The sequence below is a fragment of the Phlebotomus papatasi genome, chromosome 3, assembly GCF_024763615.1.
Source record: "Phlebotomus papatasi isolate M1 chromosome 3, Ppap_2.1, whole genome shotgun sequence".
In the NCBI taxonomy this organism is placed as follows: Eukaryota; Metazoa; Arthropoda; class Insecta; order Diptera; family Psychodidae; genus Phlebotomus; species Phlebotomus papatasi.
Window position 1 is genome coordinate 35,277,462 of NC_077224.1, and position 18,319 is coordinate 35,295,780.

The 18,319-nt window shown below is 33.3% G+C and overlaps 1 protein-coding gene across 3 annotated transcripts; it reads right to left on the reverse strand.

The window, feature by feature from the left end:
- Positions 1-526: 526 nt before the first annotated feature.
- LOC129805441 (glutathione synthetase) lies at positions 527-17,305 on the reverse strand. Of its 3 annotated transcripts, none has more exons than XM_055853344.1 (7): positions 16,957-17,305; positions 16,684-16,896; positions 11,117-11,253; positions 10,649-10,691; positions 3,890-4,513; positions 3,540-3,691; positions 527-765 (listed from the first exon to the last, which is right to left on the reverse strand). In XM_055853344.1, exons 1-7 carry the CDS (start codon positions 17,155-17,157, stop codon positions 639-641), a joined length of 1,497 nt encoding a protein of 498 aa, XP_055709319.1. In that variant the 5' UTR covers positions 17,158-17,305; the 3' UTR covers positions 527-638. The 3 variants fall into 3 exon arrangements, with proteins under 3 accessions (XP_055709319.1, XP_055709318.1, XP_055709320.1); XM_055853343.1 differs by lacking the exon at positions 11,117-11,253 and adding an exon at positions 16,382-16,542 and having other exon boundaries at positions 16,957-17,298; XM_055853345.1 differs by lacking the exons at positions 527-765; positions 3,540-3,691; positions 3,890-4,513; positions 10,649-10,691 and adding an exon at positions 16,382-16,542 and having other exon boundaries at positions 11,166-11,253; positions 16,957-17,303.
- Between the last annotated feature and the right edge of the window lie 1,014 nt (positions 17,306-18,319).

Genomic DNA, 18,319 nt, shown 5'->3' on the forward strand with positions numbered 1-18,319 from the left:
GGAAATATTTGACAGCTTGAAATTTTGATCTTGATCTTGGTCTCAGAATTGAAGCCATTATTTCGCAAAACAAGAAAAAATCAAAAATTGGTTCGGAAACCTTAGAAACCTTTAAATTGCTCAGTGAAACCCAAAACTAGTAACCCTTGTCAGTCAAAATGAAAGTGAGTCACCTTTTGGAAAATGTTAATATTAACAAATAAAGTAGAATAAAAACTTTTTCATTTAAAATAAATGCAAAAGAAATAATCTCATAAATGAATTCATGTCAAAACGAAATCATTTTTTTTTTTAATTGAAATCAATTTTTTATAGTAATTTAAAAAAAATTGAATTAAACTATTTTTTGCCATTTGAAAATCCTAATGGTACTGATTTTAGATTTCACCTAAAAATGCATCGAAACTAACCATAAAATTTTCCTCGGTGTAGCTATATACAAAACACAATTCTGAAATAAGAATTCCCGCCAATTTTTTACCTTCGTCATCATCCTGTTTCTTACAAATGCCAACAAAAAGACCCATTTATTGTCTGACGTAGAATTTAATTCCGTGTTTCTTTTTATTCATAACTAATAACACGTTACATTGTAGCAAAAATAGATTAAATGCCTCTGTAAATAATTCAAATGGCGATTAATCAATAAGATAGGGACTATCTAGGGCACCAAGTCCAGCTGCAACACCACCTTCATTGGCAGTTGACAACTTCGTCCTCAACATATGACCAACTTGATGATTGTACACAATCCTATCCTTGTCCCTGTTTTCCATGCGAAAGACACAAAAAGTTCAAAAAAAAATCTCAGTTAATTGCCCCTTAATTTGATCTTCCAACAAATGTGAATTCTAAATCTAAACAAAAAATAACTTTTGCAAATTCGCAAAAGAAATACCATCACGCACAGTAGCATAATGATGATTGATAATGGTGATAAATTGTTAAATTAAAATGGACAAAGCATGATTCTCATTCATTTATTTTTTATCCATGAATTCTCTGAATTTTTCATTAGACACTAAACTGGTGAGTTTGTTTTTTATTGGGTTCGTCGGGGTTTTGAACTTAGCGGATCACATACGCTAAAAGTGAAACAGACTAGAAAATTCTCTATTGAATTTATATTAATAAAAAAATAAAAAAAAGAAGTGAAATGAATGTCTATAAATCATTTTGTTTTCACTCTAAGAAATTAATATTAATTAGATTTACAAATATTTAGTAAGTAACAGTCTTACTGAATTTAAGATATAACCGAAAGAAAAATATATATCATCTTAAAACTATAAAGGTTTAATTAAAAATTTGGCTAGGGCTGTAAAATTACAAACTATGCGGCAATAGTTTCTTTAAAGTTCTTTTTTTACGTTTTAAATTAAAAGTAGAGTTGGCATTCAGGTTTTCGACTATTTTCAGAATCAAGGTCAAACTCAGGATTAAAGAAATGAATAAATTGGAGCCTCGGACTCCAGGATTCTATGGCACTATGATTTTGAAGTTCCGAGATCCAGAATTTTCGGAGTTCCAGAATTTTCGGGGCCACGGTAGTTTCAGGGTCTCGAGATTTTCAGGGTTTCTGAGTCTTTTAAGATTGGTGGGCCGCATTTGCATTTCTCGGTCTTCGTCGGGGGAATCATTTTTTGGAATAAACTCCCACGAACTTATAAGCGGAAACTTTTGAATTGGTTTACATCATTTATATAGTAACAAATAATATCTTAATTGTTTTTTGTTTTGTTTTCTCTTTTCTCTTAACCTGTATTACGTTCAACGCACAATAACTTTTGTTTCTAAACATGTTTTCAAAATTTCCTGAGTGAGCGAGATGACTAGATCTAGATTTCACTCACTCTCATTGAAATATCAAAAATATGTTTATAAAACAAAAGTATTTGTGCGTTTGGCATTACTCATTTAAAATTTGATTATTTACTTTACAGGAACGCCGTATTATACAAAAAAAAATTGGCGCCAATTACTTTCTGCATTTTCGACACTAAGTCTTCAATAAATGCAAAAAATTAGCTTTTCAAAAGTTATTTTTCAAATAGCTTCCAATGGTAGGTAAATACGCAAAATTATGAATACATAATTCAAAGTCCATAATCCCGGAACCCCTTTATACTGATGGTACTATAATTTCGAGATCTTAGTATGTAACTTTAAATTCAGGACAATTGAAATTCAAGATTTTGGAAACCCTAAATAGACGCTAATGACAATATTGTAAAAACTTATGGGAATTATAATTATTCCATTTGCAAATACGATTACTATAACTATTTACTGCTTTAAAAAACGGTCATTCGGGTATCTTGAGATTGAGTTTTCCACTCTAGATGTTGGTCACCAAGGCTAAGACGGCGGTGGCCGCCATGACTCAAACATTATTTTCTGTAAAACTAGTATCAGTCAAATTTGCATTGAAGAGTATTAGCTAAAAATTAATATTGTCGATAAATTGAAATTGAAACATTTCTTTTCGAACCAAAAAAAAAATGTATATTACGCCTAAAGAGATGGCAAAGCGTCGCAGCTTTGCAGAATGCTCGAACTCACGAGATAGAGCTACCCAAGAAAAACAATTCGGAACTAGAAAAAATGTCAGCATCTTTTCAAAAAATCCGAATTTAACCAAATCGGTTAAAAAAATGAGACCTCCAAAGTAATTGACCTTCAATATTTCAAAATGACGAATTTCCGGTTATAGGTATGTTTGGACGAAATGATCGCCTGGACTATTTCTAAAACAAATCTGAAAATCATTAAAAAAAAATTTCAGAAAAACCAAAAAAACATGGTTTTGGAGGGGGCTTAGGGGAAAAAGGAAAAAAGACCGTCTGAGGTCTGATTTCAAAGTGTGTGATCTCTTTGATCATTATCTCATTTCAAAGTCTGATAATTCGACAATCGTAAACAAAAAAATATTTTTGTTCTTACAAATTATGTCGAGTAATTCGAAAGAATAGTAATAGAACAATGACCTAAACACACTAGGGAAATTTCACTAAATCTAATTGTTTGACCTCTAGGTCTACTGACACTGTCATACGAGGTTCAGACCTAGGCTTAGCCATATGGCTTGACTGTTTTAATTTCTTATCAATCACGACTTTTTGGAAAAAAATGACTTAGGATTAAATTATTAAAAATAAATGATCTATTAGGTTCTCAAAAACCAATACAATTGCTCGCTATTTAGGATTTTTAAGACTTTCGAAAACTGGGCTAAACCTCTAGTCTGAAGACCGCTTCAGCGTCAGAGATTAAATCTCCACTGTTTTTCAAAAATCGTCTAATTATTGGCAAAAAAATTTCAATATTTTGTGGTTTCCGGAAAATGTAAGGGAAAATTCAGAGTGTTCAACATTCAAGATATAAAAAGATTATTGTCTTTCGGAACAATTCGGACAATAATATAGATAATGTATTTCGTAGTCATGCGGTAAAATTGTGTGAATATTATTGTAAATGGGTTTTAATGGGTTAAAAAGGGTGAAATTGAATTTGAATGAATAACACATGAAATTACTTACCCAATGATTGCACCAAAAATCCCCAATTCTGATACCAGATCAGACACTTTGGGCGGAATAGCCTCCCCTGGTCTTATGATGTACCCCTTGGAAATTGGCGGGAAAATTCGCTCCATCAAAATCCATGCAGATCTTTCTGTTGCATTCATTTTCTACAAATTAATAGGTACTTATACTAAGGGCCTTGACAGACTTGAGGATTAGCCGAGAGACAACTTAGCGTAATTCTATTCGAAATAATGGTTAAACTGCATTTCTATAATTTTTCACTAAGCTGTCTCTCGGCTTAAGTCGTAAGTATGTCTAGGGCATAAGTATATTTGAGGAATTGCCAGATAATCTGTACGTACCTTTAAGGCACTGGGAATATCTTGTCCATAGATATTATTGCCACCACCCTCCCTCTGTGGCTTCAAAACGTATTTCTCCGGATTCTTGAGGGCCCTTTTGACAGCTTCTTCACCCTCTTCATTCGCATCCAAAGAATACAATCCCGTAAAAATCTCCTTTACAGCTTCAATCTTTTCATCATTATCCAGGAAACGCTTTAAAATACCCGGCTTAGCCAGAGCCTGTTGTACTTTCTTGGTTCCAGCCAAATGGTAATGAATTGAAGGACACTTAATTGCCAATGAACGCTCCATCAGAAGCCTTGCATCCCATTCATTTTGAGTGGGATAGTGGCCAGGTTCATATCCAGCCCGGAAATAAATTACACTGACTTCAGTGTCATTCACCAAAAGTTCCCTATTTGGTCCCAATTTAGCCTCTTTGTAGATTTCTGTGAGACTTTTCCGAATAACCCTTATCGAAGGATTGATTTTTCTTATTTCAAATTCGTGGAAACGTTGATCACAAATATTGTATGTGACATCTTCCACAATAAAAAGAATGGCAGCATGAGGTTTCCCAATAATCTCCCAGGCTTTGATCATACCATTGCAGAGTCCGGAAAGGGCTGGATTTTCCGGAAGCTAGAATATTAAAACGAAATTTTTGTTGCATGTTTTTCACGGGGTTTCTGAACCAGTTCAATATTGAAAAGGAAATGCTGAAGAACATAATCCAAGTTAATTCAAAAATTAAAAATTCAAAAGGCTTTTGAAAGCGTATTTTTCAAAATATTAATATTTTCGGTTGTTTGGAAAGGTCTTGGAATCCCTAACCACTCTGAACTGGTTCTATAAATGGTTCAACTGCTATATAATTTTTATGCAAAACTCAATTATTTACGTCCGAAATATTTTGGGTGATTTCTTAGGGAGAGATCTCCAGAAGCCTGTACATCTATTTGCGCACTATCTGTATCTCTAACCAAATAGACGGGCGGACAGACATACAAGTAGCGTGACGTTATTATTCGAAAACCGTCTCTTTTCAACAAAGCACTCTAGTTTTGCGAAAATCGAAAACTCCGTGATTTTTTGTTCGACATTGCAGGGGAAGGTGCCCCATGCTTTGCATGGTCCCAAGCTTTATAATGACTAATTTTTTAATAAATATAACCCATATCGCAATCAAATTTTAAAAAGTAGAGGAAAGTTTTTAAAATTGAATACTGGATTTGATTAAAATTAAAACTAGAGGTTGGTCACCAACGCTAAGACGGCGGTGGACGCTGAAAACTACACGGAATCTCAGTAAACGAAACTGTACTTCGAAAGCATTGTTGATGAATAAATTTATCTATCTATCTCTGTATCTAAGTGTCCTGTTTTAAAGTAAATTCCAAGAGTGCAAGCTCAAAAGCATTTATAATAAATAATAATAATATTAGATGAGATCATATATTCTGTCACTAGAAGAGGTTGAAAGTTTGGAGTGGTATATCTCAGCTCCTGATGAACATAATTGGGTGAGTGAACTATTGTTGGAAAGCTTAGTTCATAAACTTTTAGAATCTGGTATACTTAATCTGCTATGGATAAACCATGGTCATCCAGAACCATTTATGTCGAGGAAGACACATTTTGCAACGTCTTTTTTGGCCATCTACTTCTGGGACCAGGAGTGACCCACTTTTCTCGCACAAGGACTATTTGTTAGAGGAACTCAAATGGTACAATTTGTGGAAGAAACTTTTTTTTTTGGACATCTTACTTTTTTTTATTCATCGACTTTTGCAAGAATTTTAACATTTTACACGCAAGGAAAAAATCACAAAAATCCTAAAAGAGTGGTTTCTGGAGGGGAAGGATAGACGTGGGGATGAAATTGATGTGATATTTGGATTCCTTGGATCAACTTATGGGGAAGTACTTAGAACATTCCAAGTCGATATCTTCATTAGTTTGTCCAGAAAATGAGATAGAAGGATTTCTGTCATTTTTTTCTATGCGTGTAAAATGTTAAAATTCTTGCAAAAGTGGATGAATACAAAAAAGTAAGATGTCCAAAAAAAAGTTTCTTCCACAAATTGTACCTTTTGAGTTCCTCCAACAAACAGTCCATGTGCGAGAAAAGTGGGTCACTCCTGGTCCCAGAAGTAGATGGCCAAAAAAGACGTTGCAAAATGTGTCTTCCTCGACATAAATGGTTCTGGATGACCATGGTTTATCCATAGCAGATTAAGTATACCAGATTCTAAAAGCTAATGAACCAAGCTTTCCAACAATAGTTCACTCATCCAATTATGTTCATCAGGAGCTGAGATATACCACTCCAAACTTTCAACCTCTTCTAGTGACAGAATATATGATCTCATCCAATATAAGTGTTTTTTTTCGAAGAATTAGAATAAAAGTTTTAAAAAAGATAAAAAAGACATAATCAGAGAATTCTATGCTATTACACTTCATTTATTAAACAAAAACTGTTTTTCTGTTTCTGTTAATCTTTATTCTGATTGTATTTTAAAGTAATTATCATTGTATTTGTATAGTCCCTTAATTGTAAAATGCTTTGCTTGGGGCATGAATAAATGTTTATTATTATTAAACATCACAGGATAATTCATTTTCATTGCTGAACAAACATGCATACATGACCTCAAAATTATTTTAAGAGTAACCGTCGATAACTCGTCCGGATTACGGCGATCCGGATTAGAGAGCGGGCACTGTATATACTGCGGCCATTGATACAATGGAACTTGGCCGGATTTTCCGGTTTCTTGTGGCCCGGTTGCCTATAACTAGAATTTTTCTTGTAGGAGGGTGGCTGATTTGAGGTGGCGTGGAAGTAATTTCACGCCATCGTTCACCTATTCCCTCCGTTATTAGATAGTGGTATCTTATAGTTAGCCTGCGAAGGAATATTGACGAAACCACTCTTTATTCTAAATATATACTCCCCTTACTATTCCTTGAAATATTTCAGTCCCATACAAACATTTTTTGCACAAATTATATATTCAATGAAAAATTTAATTTTGTGGCTAATTCTACCCCGGTCTCCTCTATATACACTGAGAGAAATCCGAAAAAGTTAAAACAACATTCCGGAAATGTTAATTTTACCTTGCAGTTTTGATCCGAAAACGGTGTAAATATTACCCTTTTTAGGTATATTATGGGTTAAATTTACCCTTCCTTCATGTTAATTTTACCCTTAATAGGTGTAAAATTAACATTAAAAAATGTTGATATATTTTTACACCTAAAAAGTGTTAAAGTAATGACGAAAAAAAGTTAATCGCAGCCTCTGTTTTTTCTCAGTGTACGACAAAAAGTCAGAAATCAAATTCACAAGAGTAACTAAACAAAATTACGAATAGTTATTAATCAAAGGAGTAGCAAAGCGTCCCTTAGGCCCTTGGCAGACCTGAGGATTAGCCGAGAGACGGCTTAGCGTAATTATGTTCGAAATAATAGTTAAACCATATTTCAATAATTTTCCACTAAGCCGTCTATCAGCTTACGTCTTAAGTGTGTCAAGGACTTTAGGCTTTGCTAAGCGCTCGAGCGCGTAACATATACCCAAGACATACTTACGACTGAAGCCGAGAGACAACTTAACGTAATTATGTTCAAAATAATGATTTGATAATAATTACCATCAGTTTCCACTAACAAGGGGAGGAACCCAACTGTCTCCCGCGGATCGGGACGAAACTTGGCATGTAAGTAGGGTCCATATAGAAAGTTAACCAGCCACTGGCTTTTTACTGTGCGGCCATTAGAAGTAGTCATTGTGACCATTGATAGTCATGAATTTCTTATATATGAAAGATTCTTTTAACATTTGTTGCTATTTTTCTTCGACCTGAAAATGCGTTTTAATGATGTTAAAGCTTGGTTTGTGAGTTACTGATGAACGTCAGAACCCTTTCATGCGATACACCTTCATGGTAATGTCATAGGTCATCCGAGTAAACATTATACTTTTTCAAGGAAAATAATATTTTTAATATCAGCGAATTTTTCTTTCAGATTGTTTAAAAATCGCGAATGGGAAAAATTTCTTATTCTTCTGTTCCTACTTTTCCTCTTTAAATTTTACTGCTGCCGGATTTCTTTTTCTTTCTGGTAAGATCCACATTGCATACTTTTTCGTATCCAATTTTTTTTATTACAAAAATATTTGTTTTTTATTCATATGTAAGCTATTTTTAATTCGATTTTGATGAGTAAGTAGTCGTTAGAAAGGTCCCAATGAGCTCTATAACATACCCAAAAATCATAAAAATCGGAAAATTACAACTGTCAAATTTTCAAAGTAAAAAAATATTTCTTCGGCTGAATTAACGTTTGATTACATTAACAGCGAATTACATTAAAATTATGTGGTTAGTTTTGTCAATATGAGTTTCAATTTACTTTTTAAAATTCCACTTTAAAATGTTTGGAAAATATGTAAAAAAAAAAATAATACTTAGTCTGAAATTTTCAAAAACACACATTTTCTATACAATATAAAAATATTGATTTTTTTTTATCATGTAATCATTATCATCCACATGTAATTTAAAATTTTTGCACAATTTCAGGAAGAACACAATTTATTAAAAAAAATAAGAAAATTTTTATACCTATTTTATGTTCCAAATTCCTTCATGCGAGATATCGAGTTTAGAAATTGTTGGAAAACTGCATTTCCCTTGGAGATCGAAGATAGTGGTCTTCGGCAAAATGGAAAAGCAAGAAATTTGTCATCCTGCCCTGACCCTATGACGATATCATTAGGGATCTGCGAAAGATCTTCCAAGCTTGCAAAAAATTTAATATGAACTATTGTATTCTCCTACTCTATCTTGTATTTATTCGAACAATGCAAATATATAGATATTAGACTTTCTTGAATATTTATGGAAATTACGCAAGATTATTGTAGTTATATTTTTATTCAATTAACGGGATACTACTTTATTAGAAAGAAAAGAATTTCACGATATGGTACTTAAGGTGATTTAAGACAGAATGATCTTCCAATTGCATTTGGTTTTCTGTCTATAACTGCAAAACTACTTGACCAAACATGAACATTAATATTTATATGAAAATGAAACGTCTCGATCAGTTCTATAATTTTGTAGAATATTTAAACATTGACAAACCTCCTCTAGTGGCGCTAAAATAGCTTTGAAAGTTTTGACTTTGAAAATTTGACAGTTGTAATTTTCCGATTTTTATGATTTTTGGGTACGTTATAGAGCTCATTGGGACCTTTCTAACGACTACTTACTCATCAAAATCGAATTAAAAATAGCTTACATATGAACAAAAAACAATTATTTTTGTAATAAAAAAAATTGGATACGAAAAAGTATGCAATGTGGATTTTACAAGAAAGAAAAAGAAATCCGGCAGCAGTAAAATTTAAAGAGGAAAAGTAGGAACAGAAGAATAAGAAATTTTTCCCATTCGCGATTTTTAAACAATCTGAAAGAAAAATTCGCTGATATTAAAAATATTATTTTCCTTGAAAAAGTATAATGTTTACTCGGATGACCTATGACATTACCATGAAGGTGTATCGCATGAAAAGGTTCTGACGTTCATCAGTAACTCACAAACCAAGCTTTAACATCATTAAAACGCATTTTCAGGTCGAAGAAAAATAGCAACAAATGTTAAAAGAATCTTTCATATATAAGAAATTCATGACTATCAATGGTCACAATGACTACTTCTAATGGCCGCACAGTAAAAAGCCAGTGGCTGGTTAACTTTCTATATGGACCCTACTTACATGCCAAGTTTCGTCCCGATCCGCGGGAGACAGTTGGGTTCCTTCCCTTGTAAGTCGTTTCTCGGATTAAGCCGAAAGACAAATTAGTCAGAAACTGATAAAAAAAACATAATTTGATCACTATTTGATTCTAATTACGTTAAACCATTTCCCGGCTTAAGCGTAAGTGTATCTAGGTCATTAGAAGCTATACCTTAAGAGTGATTTCACGTTATTTATCGTACACCAGTTTTCAATCGATTTAAACCAATTCATAAATTACTCAAAAGATCCCACAAAACAGTTTTAAGAGTAGTAAAATTGATTTTCGGACAAAAATTACTTATCGGTTCATTACTGGTTCACAACCGATTTGAACCAATTTACAAATAACTTGGGAGTAATTTAATTGAATTTGGAAAAAGAAATAGTTATCGGTTGAAATCCGGTTCATAATCGATTGAAATTAGTTTGGCCCGTCAAGAATTCAAAGACCATTCCAATAATCCCAAACAAGATACCATTCGGTTGAGAAATACGCTCTTTACACTAAGAGAAATTCGAAAAAGTTAAAATAACATTCCGGAAATGTTTATTTTACCCTGCAGTATTGATCCGAAATCGGTGTAAATATTATGGTTTTTAGGTGTATTAGGGGTTAAAGTTACTCTTTCTCATGTTAATTTTACCCTTAAAAAGGTGTAAAATTAACATTAAAAAATGCTGATATATTTTTACACCTAAAAAGTGTTAAAAGTTATAAGCTAATCGCACCCCCGTTTTTTTTCTCAGTATAGAGGATTTAAAACAATATTTTTTACACAAAATATCGTTTCTTTTCGGTTTTTAAAGCCGTTCTTCAAATATTGCAAATTTGCGCTGTGTGCACACAGATTGGGGTATAAGGAAGGACATGAGAAATATATTTCACTCAAAATTAATGGTATGTGTTAATACTGTATCTTTTATATATAAAAATGACTTTGCAAATTCATACTTACATCTGCAATTTTGTCCCCGTGATTTAACTCATGAAGGATGTAGCTAAATGTTGATAGAAAAAAAAGGACTAGGATTAGAACACTTCTTCTAGACAAATTTATCTTTAAACAGAAAAATCTAAAAGGGTCTATCACAAAAACTAAATAAATGGATATGTACAAGATGTTTTAGTAAAAATGTAATGGCGTACGCACAATAACTTTTTGTTTTGTAAACATCTTTTCAAAAGTGTCAGTGAGAGTGAGCGAGATGACTATAGCTGAATTTCACTCACTCACAGAGGACAATACCGAACATTTATGTTTTCAAAACAAAAAATAATTGTGTGTTGCTCATTGTCAAACAAAACAAAAACAAAAGCTAAAGCAAAATCGAGGATAGGAAACGATGCAAAAACCGAAAAATAGATCACAGAGAATGGAGAAACACGACAAATTGAATATGGAGAAAAGCTTTGGATCTTGTACCTATGCATAGGTGTCATGTGGCTGGAGATTCCACCAAAGCTGGACGCAATAGTATTAAGTTCCACTTGTTTAGCAACACACGCATCTAAACAATGAGCCAAATAATCAGATCGAAGGAGGCCTAAAGAGATGACGGCCTGCAATGACAATACAAGGAATTTCGAAATTTTATTTTGAAAAACAAAGAAATAATTGTTTGATATTGTGAGATCTCTATAAATGAATTTTTGATTTTATGAATTACTCCAGCCACAAAACCGTTCACCCAAAAATTGATAGAAAAAAGATCATGCCCTTATTACCCAAAAAAAAAGCACCAGAAAGAGACCAAAACAAACCAATTTTCAATTGCAATTTTTCCGACTGCAAAACATCACAGTGCTAATGATTTCTTAAGAACTCTGTGTTAATTACTGAAGACGAAATTCATGCTAAATTGAGGAGAGATTAATGGGAAGCAATAATGAAATGTCGGGATGAAAATTACTCATTTGAAATCCATCGAACTAACATTACTGTTGATCAAATTTTAATAGATTTTTGGAATGTGCCAAGGAAACTTTAATAGGTATGTTATCAATTCGTTTGAAGTGAAGTACTCATAAAATTGACTCTTAAATTGATATGAAATGGAAATTGTTTACAGCAACGGACAATTTAATATCAACTAAAAGCTACAAATTGTGACTCTATTAGAAACGTTCAGTTCTGATATTTATGCAATATTAAGTTCAAAGCAACTTACACGGTTGGTCTGTTGAATTAATAACTCAGATCAAAATAAACACAATTGATCTGTATACTCGACTCATATCACTCCGTGTACTCAATCGGTCCAATCGGTTGTTCACAATTGAGTGCAATAATAGAATTTAATGACCTGAATGACTGAGTTCTTATTAAATTTCATATGATTTTAAACAATTATGCAGGAATAACCATTTACAAAGGCTAGGCTTTCTTCTTAAACAGGGATGATTATTGTCACTTTCTAGAGGTCGTACAGAATTTCAAGGCCTATCCAAATGTATCAATTTCATTACAATCGGTTTATATCCTGTTCCAAAAAATTCCAAAAATATCCTCATTTATTTTTCCACAACTCATGTGGCATCCATGTTCAATTGATAAGATAACTCAGCTAAAACCTTTGAAGATGTTCTAAAAAATATTAAATTTCCTATGGAAAAATATTTGTGGTCCGTCATTGAGTAAAAAGGTTTAGTAAAAAGATCACTTGGTCACTATTATAATTTAGTAAACTAAAATATTGGTTTGGTCAGTAAAAATGTAGCAATAGTCAGTAAAATTATACTAATTTAGACCAATAAAAAATATCTTTTTTATTATAATAATAAAACAAAAAAACGAGCAGTAAAAAATTCAAAATGGGCAGTAAAAAATTAAAAATGAGCAGTAAAATATCTAATTATGGTCAGTAAAAAACTTAAATCTTTACGAAAATGGGTCTAATTTATATATTTAACATTTAAAATTCTTGCAGGTAGAATGAAAAGTCATTTAATTTTTCCCTTTGTCAAAATTTGGACGATAATAACACCGTTTCATTTATCTTTTTGTTACTGCTCAATTTTAATTTTTTACTGCTCATTTATACATACAATGCCTAATAACAATCAGTAAAGAAATCGGATATGTACATTAAAAAGTGTAATTCTGTAAATAAAATACCAACAAAGTCAAAAATCAATTTCGCTCGTAATGGCTCCGGCACACCTTTTAGATTAGGAGAATTTCGTTCAATCAAAATTTATGTCTCTTTCTCTTTCAAACGTTTTATATATATCTATTTCACTCTCATACACTCGAAATTGAATTGAACTGAATTGAATTTATTGTGATATGAAGAAAAACAGTAGGGGGAAGTGGGGCACCTTTGAAAGTGGGGAACCTTTGAAATTGGGATTTTTCTCCCATGTTTAAGTGGAACTAAGCCATATCATAATGTAATTCAGTTCCTCAATCTGTTTGTGTAGCTAAATTATATCACTGTAAGACTTAATTTTATTTAGAAACAAGTGAAAAATCCCAATTTCAAAGATGCCCCACTTCTCCCTAAAGTGAGGTAAACGTAAACATTTTGAAAAAGAAAAGGATATAAATTTTGATTTCATTAAGTATTCTTGATCATGTGTGATAAGGTGTGCCGGCATCATAAGAAAACGAATTTTGCTCAGTAACACCTACGCACATTGGAAAACATGAAATCCAAATTTATGTCACTTCGTATCTTTTTTATGGTGTATATCTATCCTATTCTACCTATCTTTTTTAACATCACAAAAATTTCAATTTGGATTTCAGTACGAATGTATGAGAAATCAAAAATGGCTCTGGCACACCTTTTCAATTGATTGAAATTCAATCGATTGAAATTTTACCTCTTACTTTTTCAAACTAAAATAAGATATGTTTCTCTCTTTCTGTCAAATGAAAATTGAAATTTCAATTTAATTTTCAATTTTAATTTTAATTTGACAAAAAAAAACAGCAACGTCTGATTTCAATTTGAAGAGGTAAAATTTCAATCGATTGAATTTCACTCAGTTGAAAAGATGTACCAGCGCCATTAAAAATAAAAAAGAAAGGTAATCTGGAGGCATAAAAAATTAATTTTAGTTAATAAAAACAATTTTAATCAGCAAGAAAAGCGAATTTTGGTTAGTAAAATATCGATTTCGGTTAGTAAAATAGACTGTATTAATTATCAATTTTGGTTGGTAGGAAAACGATTTCGGATAAAAATAGCTCCGGTACACCTTTTAGATTAGGAAAATTTCGTAAAATCGAAATTCACATCACTTCCCAGCAACGAAAGTTCCCTGTTTGTACACTGTTCAACGACCGTCTTCGAAACAAGGTTCGCTTTAGTGTACAATTACATCCTTACGCAACCGACGTGGAAAAAAGCGAACGCGGTTGAAGGAATAGTTCTCCTTGGTAGCCACCATTTCTGAACGTTTGGGAAGCCGCTACCGCTGCGTCATGTCGAACAGGGAACTCTATCTTTGCTGGGTTTCTTTCTTCAAAGTTTAGCATATGTCCATCCTACTCTTCTGCACTCTTCTTCTTCTTTTGAACATCACACCAAATTAAATTTAGTTCAGTCTAATTTGGAGTCGAAAGAATAGGATGGACTTAAGCAAATATTTTGAGAAAGAAAGGGACGTGAATTTCGATTTCGTGAAATTTTACTGATCTAAAAGGTGTACTGGAGGTATAAACAACTCTGGTTACAAAAAAATATACATTTAGATTAAGGGCAGAATCACATTGACAGTAAAATACTCACAGTGTCTCGTTAATTTACGCATTTTCAATGCAATTCTTACGCAAATTCTCGATTACCGTATTACCTTATGTCATACTCGGTGGCACTAGGTGAAAATAATTTAAGAAAATTGAAGAAATAAAACGAATATGCATTAAACGGCGAGCCAAGAAAAAAATGCAGGAGAAATTAATCGTACAGTTTTTTTGCTCACCGTTTATCGTATTTGCATTCTCTTTCTTCAATTTTCTTATATTATGTTCACCTAGTGCCACCGAGTATGAGATAAGGTAATACGGTAATGGAAAATTTGCGTAAGAATTGCAATGAAAATGCGTAAATTAACGAAATACGATGAGGCTACGGCGAGAATTTTACTGTCAATGTGATTCTGCCCTAACAAATCAATTTTCGTTGATAGTGCCTTCGGTACACCTTTTAGCTCGGTATAATTTCATGAAATCAAAATTCGCGACCTCATCTCTCTCAAACTATTTACATAAGCTTCATAATTGGACTGAACTAAATTTAATTTGGTAAATTGTTCAAGAGAAGAAGAGTGCGAAAGAGGGATGTGAATTTTGACTTTATGAAATTTTCCTGATCTAAAAGGTGTGCTTGAACCACAACCAACTTCAATAGATTTTTTACAATTTTGGTACTAACAGAGTATGTCTCACAACCGACTGGGGCAGATTTCCATTTGCTAGAAAAGTCTTCAAATAACTATGAACTAATTCCCAGTATTTATGAATAATTTTTTTTCCATCCTTATGAATTTCCACAATTTATGATTAATTTTTTGGCCCTTATGGCGCTTTCAACCTTTTAGATCAAGAAAATTTCATGAAATCGAAATTCACATCATTTTCCGTCTCAAATTGTTTGCATAGGTCTATCCTACTCTTTCGCACACTTCTTCTTCTTTTGAACATCACACCAAATTTAATTTAGTTCAATCGGTTCAATCCAATTTTAAGACCGCAACAGTAGGATAGACATATGCAAACCTTTTGAGGAAGAAAGAGAATCGATTTTTTATTTTATGAAATTTTCCTGATCTAAAAGGTGTACCGGAGCCATAACAATTTTATTTCAATTAAAATTAATTCATACTTTTAACGACATGATAAATTGTTCATTATCCTGTAGAAGAATTCTGTAACCGTATGACAATGTCATATGACAAATTTAAAATTTTTCATGTGATAACATCGGAAGAACTTACTGATATTTTGCAGGGAGTATGGTAAATACTTTGGGCCTTCATTTTAACAATATTTTCCTAACTGGATTATTTCGACCAAATTGTTTTCCATTTTTTTTTTTTTTTTTTTTGGAATCGGTGATTACGAATCCAGTATCCGTTTTAGACCTTTCGAAACCATTTCTTTCCAGAATTTTTTTTAATGAAAAATTACTATTTTCAGTTCGCCTTTTCTGCCTTTTTCGCTTTTTCTAAACCTGCCCAACCACTTATCAAAAACCGCTTTAGAAAAATGGTTCAAAAAGGGCATTTATTTTCAAGATAGGAAAAAATTAAGTTAAGAAAAGTTGTAGAGCAGAAAATTTCCTATAAGAATGAGCTGATTATAATTTTCTTGAGTATTCTAAGAAGGTCGTAAAGAAATATATTGGAGGCACTGGAGGTTTTCGTACATGTTACTCTCTGAGTTATCCTAATGTAACTTTAGAACTGAATTGAAAAGTTTGCAAAAGCGATTAGCAAGTTAATCTGCAAGTCACGGTGATCTTCTCTTATCAGAAGACACTCCTCTTGTAGTTTATTTTATCATGAAGCGCTTGAAATAGATAGAGCAATTTGGATTTAAATGAGTTTTTTCATCCCCGGAAATCGTCTATGAAACCGACACGGTGTTAAATGAATGAGATTATAGGGGTTAGTGTAAATAGGAGGATTAGCGTTATATTGCGCAATCTCTCATCTAACATATCTACTAGTGTTCAGGCACCTCTGCAACTCCCTAGAAATTGGCCCCAAATGCCCAAAGCCACTGGCAATTGTGTTAATCTCCACTTGCTTCCAGCAGCAATAAGCTGCCGGACCTGAGTCACTTTCCGGACAACATGATTCCAGCATCACGTCGGAACGGAAGAGTCCAAGCGAAAGACGCTTCCCGACCAAAGAGACACAACAAATCCAATTAATTTATAAGCACAACCGTGGGGGAAGTCAAAAATTAAGTTGATTTGGTTTTGTTTAGTAAAAAATGGCTCTAGTGATGGCTGGAAAAAGGAATTCAAGGAATCTTACTTGGTTAGAGCATGTCTTGAGGATATCTTCGTAGATCCGGAATAAATTCCCTGTAAATTCGTCAACCTGAATAGTATTGGCCAGAGTTGAGCGCAGGAAGTCTGTGTCATGCGCCACCTTGTGCATCAACTCATTGAGGATTGTCTGTAGCTTCACTGCCTTCTCGAATTCTTTCCGGGGAAATGAGCTGGGTACCAGAACAAATGGAGCAAACTGCAAGAAATTTGCCATGTCATACTTTCACGTGAGTCCGGGAATCCGGGCGTGTCTAACCTGCATGACATCCGGATTGAAGTTGGCCTTGGAACGCATTCCAGCACCATGCATGATTGCCCAATCCTTGGACTTGTCGATGACATCCAGCAGCTGCTCCTCTGGGATAGGAATTGGAATGCATGGCTTGAGAACGGGCAATTCCATGGACGAACAGCAGTCCTCAGGTTTCTGAATGGGATCGCAAACACTATCACACATTTTGGGAAAGATTTTTTCACTCCTAAAGCACTGAAAAATGATGAAATAGTGAAGATTTGTGGAGCAACAGATGACTCTTCTTAAGGAAAATTATCAAACTGCCTGACCGCAAAATGTTTGCTTATCGCACCACACTGGCAACGGCTGAAGTTTTTACTTAATTTAAATTGGCAGTTGATACACTTTTTTGTTAAGTTCTAAAATTGAGACGATTGCTGTGTTTGATGCGTCGCGTGCATTGCATTTGCATCGCGATTTCAAAGATAATTTGATTTCTTATTGTAAAAACGGTAAAAACTTTTAAAAATATTAAGAATTCTAAATCTAAATTACACATAAATATGTTAAAAAAAAAAACAATGAAAAAAACAGAGATAAAACCCAGATAAGCTATGCATAGCTTATGGTAGCTGAGATTCTTTACAGATGATCTCGAAATGTATGGAACTCAGGGTTCTTGCATTTGCAACTCGGAATACCTGAAAATTCGATTGTGAATTGAATTTTGAAGGTAAAATAAATCCCGTTGACTAAACTGTTGTTGTCGGTCGAAATGGATAATATATTAGCTTGACGCGATTCTTTACGTTCTTTACCCCCAAAATTCAACTCTAAATCGAATTTTCACGCATTCCGAATTGCAAGCATCCCAAGTTCGACGCATTTCGATGTCACCTGTGTCCTGTCTTGTGCAATTGCATCATCTCACTCTTCCTCCTCTACCTAGAGCTGGTTTGAGAACAGAAGACCGACAAAAGAAGAGTTAATTAAAATCGGTTAATAAATATTAGAGATAGACCATGGTCAATTTCGTTATAATAAGGTTCTAAGTCGTCGTAGTGTACAAAACCCTACTGTTGCACTGAACATAACCAGACTAAACAGAAAGCATCGTTTTACAATCAAATTTCGGTGGAAAAGTTCTTTTTCCACTTGAAAGCAACACAGAGGCAGATATCTCTTTTGACCTCTAACAACTGAAGGTTTTTGACTCTTGGGGTACATTAACCCATTCCTTACGATAGGATTACACATCATACGTAAATTAGGCGATTTTGCATGATTTATTTCTGCGTAATTCAAATTCCAATTGCTGCCGGGGAAGGCATTTTAGTTGCAATAGTCCTTCAATAACGCAGAAAAAATAGCCCGACAGAAGCAG

Bases quoted from the DNA above. Each gene is read 5' to 3' on its own strand.
- LOC129805441 (XM_055853343.1), bottom strand. From the start codon at position 17,157: ATGTGTGATAGTGTTTGCGATCCCATTCAGAAACCTGAGGACTGCTGT. The intron at 3,692-3,889 runs GTACGTACAGAT...ATTAATTTGTAG, and splicing joins ATATTCCCAGTGCCTTAAAG to AAAATGAATGCAACAGAAAG. The intron at 766-3,539 runs GTAAGTAATTTC...CATGGAAAACAG, and splicing joins ATTTTTGGTGCAATCATTGG to GGACAAGGATAGGATTGTGT.